We start from the raw sequence: 13,109 nt of genomic DNA, 5'->3' as shown, positions 1-13,109 counted from the left end.
CAGTTACAGGCAGTTGGTGTTTCTGCTCTTTGCAGGTGACTTCACTGCCATGAAGCGCTTAAATGAATATTAAATTCACAATAATTTCAACCACCTACAGGGTGAAGCTTTTTGTCTCATGCAAGATGATAAATAAAATGTTCTTAAATGTAGAAATTAATTATATATATATGTATGTATGTATATATATATATATATATATATATAAACAGACCTGTATTTTAAAGATGGGAATGGAAATATTTGGGTTTTTTATTATTATTAAATCTAAGTTTTGCTGATGAGTTTAAATTGAAGCCATGTCAAACCCTTTTCCATTTTAGGCCATATAAAGATGATAAACTCAAATTACCTTTTCTTCTGGTTTAAACTTTTGAGATATGGCAGTATTTACAATAAAAGCAGTGTCTGAGTCGGCTGGAAAACTTTTCAACTCCACTTTAATCACAAGTTTATATTTGGGGTAAAGTAAATGCTTTACCTTGATTTCTGTTCTCAAATCTGTGTTTGATTGCAAAAGAGCTCTGTGGGTTTTCATTACTAGACACAAAAGTCATGAGCCTGTTTGATTACATGAAGCATTCTGTGTCATACTAGCTTAAAATATAACAACGCTGAGAGAACATATTTTATTTCCACCATGATTACTTCTACTTTTCTTATGTAAGCTTGTTTAAAGTTTTTTTTTCAGACAAGCCAACTTGTTGTTTTATTATGAAAGGCATTTTTAAATATTATATCTACATTATAGTTTTTCTATGAAGCATTTAAGCCTGTATATTAGAAATATTTGTACCACTTTAAGTTTTCACATTGCTCAACATGATAGATTGACACAAAATTGGACATAATTGTGAATTGAAAGGAAATAATTGTGTGACTTTTTAGACAGTAGTGAAAAAATTTATTATTGTACATCTTGTCTGAGTCTGGTCTGTTTTACAAAGAATAACAGGCAATAAAATCAGCTTGTACACTTGTAAAGCTGGTAGAGATAAGACTTAAAACATTAGGATAGGTCTATAGACTATACAAAACATTTATTACACAAAATCATTCTTTGAAAGCAAGATTTTAATCTGTTCAGTTCTGAATATGTTGAGCTCCTTTCAGAAGGAGCTGAAACTTGCTGGAATTCCGCTTGGGTTGCTAGGTAACGGGGCTGGGCTTCTCGGGTTGCTAGGTAATAGGGCAGGGCTTCTGGGGTTGCTAGGTAACGGGGTTGGGCTTCTGGGGCTCCTAGGTAACAGGGCTGGGTTTCTGGGGCTCCTAGGTAACAGGGCTGGGCTTCTGGGGTTGCTAGGTAACGGGGTTGAGCTTCTGGGGTTGCTAGGTAACAGGGCTGGGCTTCTGGGGCTCCTAGGTAACAGGGCTGGGCTTCTGGGGTTGCTAGGTAACGGGGTTGAGCTTCTGGGGTTGCTAGGTAACAGGGCTGGGCTTCTGGGGCTCCTAGGTAACAGGGCTGGGCTTCTGGGGTTGCTAGGTAACGGGTTGAGCTTCTGGGGTTGCTAGGTAACAGGGCTGGGCTTCTGGGGCTCCTAGGTAACAGGGCTGGGCTTCTGGGGTTGCTAGGTAATGCCACAGTGCCTGTGGAATGTGACTTAACAGTCCGGAGGTTTTTGAAACAACTCATTTTCCAGACATAAAAACATTAAGTTATTACCAGAAGAACAGTTGGGTAGTTTTTTTGGACTGTTTTTAGAAGCAGTTGAGACCCAAATGGAAGTACAAAAACGTGTAAAATGTGAATTTTGCATAATAGTTGTGTAATCTGAACACATCAAAAGCATGCAGGATTGGATTTGGACAGTGCTGATCTATCAGACAAAATCATAATAAAACGTTGGAGTTTATTGGTATAAGAAAATTGTGAAAAAGCACCTTTTTCATTGCATGTTATTTTTTTCCTCGTTTGTCCTCTTTATGCATTAATGTAGTATTGGCGGGAGGAAGAAGGAATGCAAATGCCATAAAAAAATCTAGGAAAACGAAAAAACCAATGAATCATTCATGTTGGCTCTTTTTGCTGAGGGTCGCTGTGTTTGATCTCACTAAAATCCCAATTTCTGCACGGGCAACGAAGCAAGAGAGCCTTATGAAGCCCTGAATGATGAGTGCGTAGGAGAATTAGGATATTGAATGTCTGCTGAAGGTGTTGACCACAACATTGATGTAGTATTTAAGAGTTTCAATTTGAATCCAGTCAACTGTTTGTCTCAAGTGTCCCTCCCACACGCAGAAGCCTTGAGCTACTCTTGGCTGTGCTCTGTCTTTTCTCTCATTTCTTTCTTTGTGTTCAGAAAGAACATTTTCTTCTGGATGCGAAATCTGTTTAAACCTTCAGAAAACCAGGTTGAATGGAAACCAGGGAAGCGAATCTCGTCTCCTTGACCTGCTGCTGTAACTTTGTGCAGTTGGAAGGAAGGGGGAAGACGTTCGCTGCATCTGTGCATACATGTTCCTCGTGTGTGGGTTGTTTTTTCTTTTTCTTTTTTTTTTCAAGCTCTGGCACTTGCCAGCCAATAATTGCCCATAATTGCATCCATTTGTGGGGAAAAAGGCAAAGATGAACATTAGTGAGATCACTGACATGTACTGCAAAGTGTTTGCTGCCTTAAGAGAGTCCTGCGGGCGGTCGACAAAATGTTGTGCTACACATGATGGCAGGTGGTTACTATGGCGACTGAGGCCAATGCATCTGCTTTTTCCTGTATTAATTAACACCGAGTACCTTCGTTATATGTACATGGCCTTCTATCAAGTCATTTTCAGGAGCTCTGAGTCCCAAAAACAGAGTCTGTTTGTCACAAAACTGGTTCTTTTTTATTTCTTCTTTGCAAATTTTTCAGCTTTTAAGAGGAAATGTTTTCAGCAACCAAAGGAAACAAACACAAAGTATCTATCTCTAATCAAGCTCACCTTTTTCTTCAAAAGTGGGGAACAAATAAACATGTCGCACAGTTTTACTCTGATGATTTACTTGTGTTTGTGTCAGTATCTACCGTACTTATTCATGGGCTGTCAAGGATGTGACACTTCTTCGAGAACAACTAATTACATCAGCTTGAAGGTATCCTATTTCTTTTTCCTCGAAAGGAAAATTCAAATGCAGATGGTGTAAGCTAGCTTTTGAACCATTTCCATCCTTCCACAATGTCTCTGCATGCATATTTATAAACGTTTGCCTACATCTTCAGATATTGTATTAGGCAAATTAAAGTTTGTTTTGAGTTAATATTATAAACATTCAACAGCGAGATTAGCCACAGAAACTGAGTTTATTAAAAGTATAGCCATGAATTAGGAGTGGAGGCGACGTCACACTGTGAGAGAGCTGTTAGAAAGTTTTACTAATGTTTTGAGACAAAATGGTTTCAAATTTAGCAATTTAAGCTGCTGGTAGTTTATATTAGCGATTTTCATGGTTAGCACTGATGGCTTTACTAATCACACTCAGAAAAGAGCAACAATTGTTTACAAAGTGACAATATAATTGAATAGAGTTCAAGAAGTTTATGACTTGTGGTAAACCGTTTGAAATTTGTCTTCAGTTACTGACAATAGCGAGGTAAAAAAAACAACTTATGGAGTTATTTCTTGTCTGACATCTTATAACTATTATTGCTGTTACTATTTTTATTACTATCATAAAAGCCCTTTTTAAACATAGAAACTATTATTACCATTTTATCACGGAAACATTTGTGAGCACAGTAGTGTTTCTTGAGCAGTGGAATGAATATATTTAACTTGTTCTCACATTTGTATACAGAGTGAATCGGGTCAACAGTGGATCTGCTGAAGCTTGTCGGGGCCAACGTGCAAGCACAAATATTTTTTTACACTGTTTTGACATGTGGGAGGACATCTGTAAAGCAATAAGTGCCTGAACAGCAGTGATATGCTGCCTTGTTGTTATGTGGACAATGCGCCGCATTATCCAGGCAGCAAAAGACGCGGCGGCGCAGCGGCTAGCAGGTGATCCTGCCGATCCGCCGTCGTCAGACGTCGCTTTGGCTGACGACTGAGGGGCAGAAATGTCTCTTCGCCCATGTGTTTTAAGCAGCAGAGGTTAAAACAAACACAAAAAAACAAAAAGAAGAAAGGAAATGAGAAGATGGAACAGATTGATCAGTCAGAAAATCACAGATGAAGATGCGGGAGAGTTTCTTAACACCCGGTCTCTCTCCTTTGCGGTGTAATTTGAGCCAGAGACTCGTTTCTCTTCTGCTTTTATCAGATGCTGAATGTGAAATTTCTGGGCTTTTTGTGCCCTTTATTTGTCCACATAGCAGACTTAATAAAATGATGCCAAATCCTCCAACAATGCACAATGGGGTAAGCAGTTGCCAAAGAAACGCCGACGCTCACCAACTGGACGCCACCGTTTCCTGGCCGGTTTATTGAAAACCAGAAATGAAAAACGATCGGAGAGGAGCAGAAGAGGCACCTTGTGGGCTGAACGGTTGAATAATCGGCCAAAGCACCTTCACAAAAGCACAGCGTGGAAAATTGTTCATTTTTCAAGGTGATTCAGATGCGACAGTAAATGTCAGGATGTGGGTTTTGATGGTTTTATTGCAGCCTGTTTGAACGATTACTGGTTCAGGGCTGGGAACAACAATGACCTTATCCTTTTGCAGTGGATAAATATCGGTTCATGAGGTTTATCCAACTGCAAACTTGGTCATTTTGAATTTAAAAGGCAGAAAATGGTTCTATTTGGTATTTCTTGTCAGTGAATTATCTCATCCACAAACACTAGCTTGCGCGCCGAAAAGGTTTGATTTAGGGTTTATTAAAATTCTAAAAAAATTTATTTATCCCAAAGGGAAATTAAAAGTTATTGTAATTCATATCAATTTAAATTCTTCAAAGACTTATTGTAGCTGGTGATGGCTTTTGGCAGGAATGATATCCTGTAGCAGTCTGTTTAACAGAAAATTTGAAGAAGCCTCTGACTGAAGCCTCTGACTTTTGGTAAAACAGCCTCATGAAGAGGATGTCAGTGATGACTTTTTTTCCTTTTTTATGCTGAAATACTAATACTTTTTTGCAATCTTTTTTGTTTGTACAGCTAAATGTGTATATTTTAACATGCTGCAGTAATAATGAAAACCACCTGATGGCAGTGTGGTTACATTTTCATCTGGTGCAGTTCGCTGTCACACTGCACCAAGTCAAACAATCCAAACCTCTTTTTCTGTGTTACCTGTTCTCCTCCTCGCCTGTGGGGGCGCTGCACCCACAGGCAGCGCCCCAACAAAAACTTCTCAAGATAAGAGTGCAACTTCCTTCTTCACGAAATGTAAACAAAAAATTGAGATTTTTAGTAGTTTTCTTTTTCTTTAATACATTGTGGTTGTATCTACCTAGTATTTAATGGAATTAATTATTTTAAGTTTATCAAGTTATGTTAACCAAATGTAAATAATGTAAGTTTGACAAACTTAATTTGTTATATGTAACAATTTCACTTATTTTTTAAAAGTAGCTCCTACTTTTAAAAAAAAGGAGTTACTCCTATTTTTAAAAAATAGGAGTAGCTCCTTTTTCAGTGTGTAAGTTTATGTATAAAGCAATTTTCCAAAGCAGGAAGACAAAAACAGGCGTCAATAAAAGAAGTTAAAGCTCTTAAATCAACATGGAGTGATTTATTGAAGCTCACTGACTGCTGATCTGATTTCCTCAGGGAACTCCCTCCAACATTTAGCTTTAATTGCTAAAAGCTCCTCACCCAAGCATCAAAAACAGACTAAACTGCTTTCAATAGAGCCTGTGGACGGATTCATTTATTTGCAAAAACAATAAAACAAAACATGGTTTGGTTTTTCATACTTGTCTTAGTACAAGGTTAGTACAACATGACCTTTAACAGAAATCAAGAGTTGAGGAATTAAAAGCACATAAAATGGTCTTTGTGCTTTTGAAAATTTTTTTTAAACCTATTTTACTTTCCAATAAAAGCGTGATTATACAATTAATTTTGTTAGAGTGAGATTGGATTAATTTGTGAATTAGAATTAAAAAATCAGCACCTAAAAACAGAGAATTCATCGATACAATGAAACTTACACCTCTTTCTTGTGTAACGTAACTCCAAATTATTCATGGAAAATTTTAATATTTGCAAACCTTTTCATTATTCTTATCTAAAATATTTGAAAGAAAACACAGATTAGATAAATGAAGTCCAAAGGTGCAATGCTAAATGACATGTTGTTGGCAGCCAATCAGGAGCGCCTTTCAATTTCCTTGCCTCTGATTGGCTGAAGCCCAAAGAGCGGATATATGGAAGACCATAGATGTCACCATCTGTAGTGGGGGCAGATAGGTCTTACTTTTAAGGTATATTTGGGGTTTGAATTATTAAAATTTGTTGATGTAAATGTTTGAAAGTAGGACCAAAGTTTTAAGGCTGTGGTTTCTAATCTAAGTTCACTGTAAAAATTAAAATGTGAAATAATGAAAACGTTGAGTTATTTAAAGTTTTGAACATATATATGGTTAAACCAATAAAAAGAACCAGGAAGGAGCTAAACCCAATAATATGAGTTATGAGAACATATAAAAATAAAACCGAGCCTAAGATTGAACCCTGCGGTGCACCGTATCTCACAGCAGATAATCTTAACCTGAGTGAGATTGATAAATTCATGTTTTTTTACATTTCCCAAACTTTTCTGTATCATTTCCATAACGGAGCGAGTGCATCTGTGTGTGTGAATCACGATGAGGCGGCTGAGTCACAGTTTGTGTTGCAGATGAAGTCAGTCTGGAGGGGACGGTGGTGCACAGAGCCGAGTGCCGGCCCGTCGTGTCCGACAGCTACATGAAGCTCAAGAGGTCAGTGAAGCTCCAAGCTGTTGGCTCTCTGGGTTTTGACATGCATCGTTTACATTTGGTACAGAGCGGAAATAAATAAATGGATCAGTTTAAACCCTTTTCTATAAGTAATAACTGCTTATATTCAACTGGAGAGCAAATTAAACCAGTGGAGAAAATATAAAAACGAGCAGAAAATAAACAAATCTAGTGGTTTAATGATGTTTTCTAACTAACTAATGCCTGAAACCCATTTTCTTTGTTTCAACTCTTCTGACTATGGAAGTCCATTTCCGCCAAGACAAAAAAAAGATAGAGCCAAAACAGGAAGTTATGATTACAAGAGTCTTAATCACTTTTATTGTCATGATTTTTTTTAAAACTTGAAATTGACTGTTTCTCCTTTAATTATGACTTTAAAGCCCCAGATTATTGTAATTATGATTTTATTCTCTTTAAATTTGATATCAAAACTCGTAATTGACTATAACGCCCAAAATGTACTTTTGTTCTCATATTTATGACTTTAATTTTCATAATTATGACATCAAATTGTGTAACTTCAACTTGGTTTAAATTAATAATTTAATTTATCATGCCATTTTAACATCAGATTGAAATCTTAAAGGGCACAAATTAAGCCAGTGTTTCGGCTATTCTGCAGTTTTCTGGAAGTTTGTTCCAGATAAAAACTGCATGAATGGTAATGAAACAATTTCTAGTTTAACTTTTGCAAACTTACATAAATGTCCTGTAAACACACAGAGAGAGGAGATTGATCTGTTGTGTAACCAAAGTTGCTTCTTTCATCACTTAACGGCTAAAAATCAAGAGATGTGAACTGATTTCATGTGAATTACAGCTGCCGTTGATTGGTGCACAGAACAACACTCCACTCCACTCTCCCTGTTTTTTTTGTTCGGGTCTTTGTGTCCTCTTCACTGGAATATGTTTTTCCAGCCACATTTAGTGGATGGCATCGCTATAGCAACAGCATCTCCGTGGCAGATGCAGCGCTACAATGCGACCCGAGGCGAACAAACGGTTTGTATCAGTGTGTCAGCTCTCAGAGCGGCGAGGAGCAATTTAAAGGGAAAGACTTCAGGGATGAAAATGTTTACAGTTGGAGCTCCAGAAATGTCAAATTTATGATGCTCCTCACAATTAGCTCTGTTGCAGGCAGAGATAACGGCGCGTCTGTCCCGTTTGTAATTATTCCAGTGGAAATGTCCCCACATGTTCACTGTGATTACATAAAACACGCTGCGGGTATAAATGTTATGAGAAAGGAGTGACAGAAAGCAGCAGATCTCCAAGCAAAGAAACTGCCAGGGTAGATTTGACAAATTGAACCTGAAGATGCTAACAGCTGCTGCCCTGCCTGCCACCAGGCACATCTGTCAGCTTTTCCACAGAGACTCAAACGCCTCGCTTTGCTTCGTCTGCTGTGTGTCTGCCAGGCTGCAGGTCGAGTCCGTCAAGCCGCAGCGTTTGGTGCAGCAGCTGGACCGAGCCGTCGCCACTGTCTTCAGGCCTGTGGCCAACCACGACTTCAACGTAAGGAGGACGATGCTGCAGGCGTGAAGGCGTGGCACCAGTTTGGGTCAGAAACGGAGATCGTTTCAGCCCGGCGACCACAAGTTTACATACACTCACCAGCGTGACTGACTGCGCCACTGCTTCGTGGTTACACATTAAACAGTGGCAGAAAATGCTCACAGAGGTGGCAGCAAACACTTTAGTTTGGCACAAACTATAATTTTTGTCCAAATTATTTTTACTATTGCATTTGAAGCTTCACCCTTTTATGTAACTTTAACTGAAATATCTTCTTGTTTTCTCCTGTGCTGTGATTCATTAGGCAGCACAAACCGTGACCTTTAAGGCAAAGTGCTCTCAGCACCGTCACTGACTGTGGCTTTTAGCGATGCTCTTTAGTCGACTTTAATCCGTCTCTTGGTTAAAAAAGTGAATATTTACCTGCTTATACAGATTAGAGCAAAACACCTGAAGATTTGATTGGTCAGCCCTGCTGCAAATATAGAAATTATGTTTTTTTAAATTTTATCCCATTACAACCACAAATTTCAATGTGATTTAGTGTTTAAAGGGAATTAAAACGGTACTTTGTTTTTGGAAAAATTTATCAGTAGTAATCTGAAAAGTGTGGCGTGCATTTGTTTTCTGAGTCAATATTTTTGTGATTACAGCTGAAAGACTTTTTTTTTTTTTTTCATTGCAAAATACCATAAATTCTGTCAGATTGGATGCAGAGATGTTCGGGTTCTGGTTCTGCTCAGCATGCACAGAACCAGAACCAAACATGGAGAAGCAGCATTCAGCTTCTAGGCTGCACTTGTCTATTCCAGTAGCCATTATACTCCATTATACCCGCGTAGAACCAGCTGACCAAATATCCTGGAATTCTGCTTGGGTTGCTAGGTAGCGGTACTGGACTTGGATACGGTTGCTAGGTAACAGCGCAGTACCCACTGTGACTTAACATTTGGGAGGCTTTTGAAACGATTCATTTTCGAGACACCAAAAAATATTAACCTATTGTCAAAAAAACAGCCTGGTGTTTTATTTTTTTTAGCGCTTTGGCTGTTTTTAGTAGCAGCACAGACCCAAACAGCTGGATAAAAACATACAAAATGGGGATTTTCTCTTCATTGGTTTTGATTATTTTTTTTCTCTTCAAGACTTTAAGTCTTGAGATGTTGTTTTATAACCCAACCCTACATTAAAATTCTCCACATTTTTATCCCTGTACTGTCTGCTGTGTCCCTTTGTCTACATTTATGTCTGAGGCCGAGGTTTAATACATGCCACACTTTTCAGATTATTCTTTCACTTCCAAATAAAAGGTAATTTAGTCATACTTTGGTTGATTTTTAGGTGCAGAATTCAGAAAGGTCAAAGTTTTGCATTGTGACTGGACTAAACTCCAGTCACAACTTTTGCTGTCGCCATTTTGGGGAGTAGCTTAAGCGCCGCCAGAAAGAGTACGGAGCTTCGTACTAAAATGATCTAAACTGCTTGTTTGTTTGGGGGGGAAAGAAATCAGTTTTATGTTTTTGTTATTTCTAGAGTTTTAGATCACCTTGGTGATTACATATGAAGTCGCTGTTAATGTTAAGGATGGTTAATTTTTTAAACTTTTTTTGAAGTTGGAGTATGAGAAGAAGAAGAAGTCTGACGGTAAGATGGTGAGGGCGGATCGGCAGCTGGTGTTGGACCTGCTCTTCTCTGCCTTTGAGAAGCACCAGTACTACAGCTTCAAGGACCTGGTGGACATCACCAAGCAGCCCGTGGTGAACAAACTACACTTACCATGATCACTGAAGGGACCAAAAAACACACACACACACACCTGCCCACTTTCCACCTTGCATTGTTAAATTCGAACCAGCCGCCCACACCATGACGTCTGTGGCTATTCACACAATCTGTTGTGGCGGAAATTTTAGGCTCGAGTGTGCACACACAGACACACACAGTGCAAATCGATACCGCGCTCTGGATTCATTCCAGCTCTCAGAGAAAAAGCAACGTGTAGGTGCAGATGAGACCTGCAGGTCCTCCTCTCGCTCTGATTGCCTCTGATTGCATAACCATCGGCTGAGTAGGAGTCAAACGCCCCGATACACTCCACTCCAGCGTTTCCCTCCCAAAGCACTTGGCCAACACTCAAATTAACTGAACTAAAGTAACCGAAATGTCCATTATGAGAAGTTTTGAAGCACATCTCTAGTGATAGGCTGTTGGAGCGGCTGAAGGTTTGGAAGCTCAAGAGAGACACCTTGTGGTCACTCTGGGACATAACATCCCCACAGATCATTCCACGTCTTTAAAAATGTTTTGTGTATTTGTCATGTAAAAGACACTAAAAATGATTTGGCTCAGATTAGCATGTAGACAGAGTTGGCTAGTTACATTTATTTAAGCAGAACAGAATAGAAACAACTTTTATTGTCCTGCAAAGCGGAAATTCAGCTGTAAAGGTTCACACAAAAAAGTCTTTAGTTTTAAAAACAACTTTAAACAAAACCCCAAAATTGCAACAATAATAATAATAATACCCTGTAAAATTGCCTTATTGCTACCCTGTGCTTTTTACTTCATTAATTTTAGTATGAATTATCGGTACTCTTGAGTAAAATTTCTGGTCCCTCTGCCCACTGTGAGGAACTTTACTGAATGAAAAACAATTTTTTTTTACTGAAAATAATTTTTTTTTTTGAAAAAACTGAAAAACACCAGACAAAGAAGCACTGCTGCATTTTTAGCAAAGTTACTTCAGTTTATTGAACTAAATTGATTTTGAATTTTTTATTTTTTTTGCCTGATTTATAATTATTTACATGAATTACTTTCATTTTGAGTTTTCTAATACCACAAGTTCCACATAACTTTATACTTATGTAATATTTAAAAATTACCAGATTATTGTTTTGATCAGTACTCAGTACTTGAGTGGCTTTGTTTACCAAATACTTTTTCACTCTTACTTTAGTAATTTCTTGGATGGCTACTTTTTATTGCTACTGGAGTAAAAACTGATTTTGCACCTAATCAGAAACCATTCGACCCATTAAAACACGGCCCTCCTGATCACTTATAAATGAGCCAGAGTGGTTTTCTGTCTGTAACTAAACGGTTTTGTCTCATAAAGCTGCAATGGAAACATATTTTTTTTGCATCACATGATCAAAATGCAGAAGACAAAGATGACAGGAAGTAGTTGGAGAATCATGTTTTTATCATGTGACAAACTTTTTAATTGCGCTTATTTAACAGAAACACAAATTTAAAAATTGTGTTTTTTCTTTCAACATAAGACAACATTTAGAGACAAAGATTTGTGCACATTTGTAATGGAAAAGCAGCTAATGACTGTTTCTCCTATGTTTTTTAGACTCGGGCATGATTCTGTCGTTTTTGACATTTTTTTTATCTCAACTAAAGAAGTGATGGGATTCGAGGACTGGCAGTCATTTTGACTGCATTTGGCAAGTGAAACTAAACCAAAACATGCAGCTAAATCATCAGGGCTAAATTGGGTTAAATAGCTGTTTTATTGTTTGAGCTGAAAAATGTGTGACCAAAAAAGCAAAAACAGAAGGAATCTAAATTGTTGTTTTTTTTTTTAACACTGTACATTTCTCCACACAGCTTCGTTTCTCTGTTGATGCTGCATCTTATTGGAGTTTCTCCTGTGCATTGCAGACATATCTTAAAGAAATCATGAGGGAAATCGGTGTATGCAATCGCAAGGGAGCGCACAAAAGCACCTGGGAGCTCAAGCCAGAGTACCGTCACTACCAACCGAGTGAGGAAGAGGAGCAGAAAAGCCCCAACTCCATCTGAGACATCTCGCCCAAGAAAGTGCTATATGGGTGTAAAATTATTTGTTTACAATCGGTGGAAAATCATGTATAATGTTCAGCATGATGAATAAGTTGTTGCTTCAGTAATGTTGCCATGTTTTCAGTTCTCTGGATTAAAGCTGTTAGAAAACAGTGTCCGTCTCTCCTGAACTTGTTCGTTCAGCAGGTGTTTTTCACAGCAGACAAAGCACAGTTGGAACCAACAACAATCTGTTCCAGCTGTTACCACAAAGCTGCGCTGCAATTAGTCATGTAATTACCCACACCTTCGTTTGACACGTGAAAATGTCCTTCTGTGATAAAAACAACTGATTCGACCCTCAGTAAGACTGATGAATTAGTTGGCGCCATGCAGCCACCCTGCGCGGCTGATGAACTGGAAACACATTAGAGGAAATCAAAGATGGCTGAAACCCTGCGGGGTGTCACGGTTCATCTGTCAGGTTGTATTGCAACGGAAATGGCTTTAAAAGATTTTTACGCTCAATTACACGGGGCAGAAAAACCCGCAGCAGCAGCAGCTGAGTGAAGCCAAACCCGACAAACCTTTGTGGATCAGCAGCGTCGCCTGTTTGGGGTGAGATTATTTACTGCGTTCACACTGAAGCCCGAAGTGACCCAACTCTGATTCTTTTGTCCCCCTTAATGCTACCTGTATCTGATCGTTTCATGACGGTCTGAACAACACGGGTCGGGTTCTTTTCGAATGCGACCCAGACCACTTGGATATCCGATACTTATCCGATTCAAATGTGACCGGATTCAAATGTGACCTAACGTCCAGGTTGCATGAACGTCACTGATACTCGACAGACGTCACTTTTCTGCGATTAAGTTGTTAAAGTGCAACTCCGGTTTATGGGTTATGACGTCCAACACCAGCTGCCGATCCGC

The 13,109-nt window shown here is 38.7% G+C and overlaps 1 protein-coding gene across 1 annotated transcript in view; it reads left to right on the top strand.

Annotated features, from left to right (window-relative positions):
* Positions 1–12,350, top strand: part of LOC103461004 (general transcription factor IIF subunit 2) — a 51,019-nt gene extending 38,669 nt beyond the window's left edge. The window contains exons 6-9 of the mRNA XM_081604529.1: positions 6,765–6,846; positions 8,286–8,382; positions 9,996–10,139; positions 12,055–12,350. Of these exons, the coding sequence (XP_081460655.1) occupies positions 6,765–6,846; positions 8,286–8,382; positions 9,996–10,139; positions 12,055–12,195 (464 nt within the window). The 3' untranslated portion in view covers positions 12,196–12,350. The remainder of the gene's footprint in view (positions 1–6,764; positions 6,847–8,285; positions 8,383–9,995; positions 10,140–12,054) is intronic.
* The last annotated feature ends 759 nt before the right edge of the window (positions 12,351–13,109 follow it).

The sequence above is a fragment of the Poecilia reticulata genome, chromosome 2, assembly GCF_904066995.2.
Source record: "Poecilia reticulata chromosome 2, P_reticulata-male-v2, whole genome shotgun sequence".
Classification (NCBI taxonomy): domain Eukaryota; kingdom Metazoa; phylum Chordata; class Actinopteri; order Cyprinodontiformes; family Poeciliidae; genus Poecilia; species Poecilia reticulata.
The sequence above is the reverse complement of the archived record's forward strand: the minus strand, read 5'-3'. Positions and strand labels throughout refer to the sequence as shown.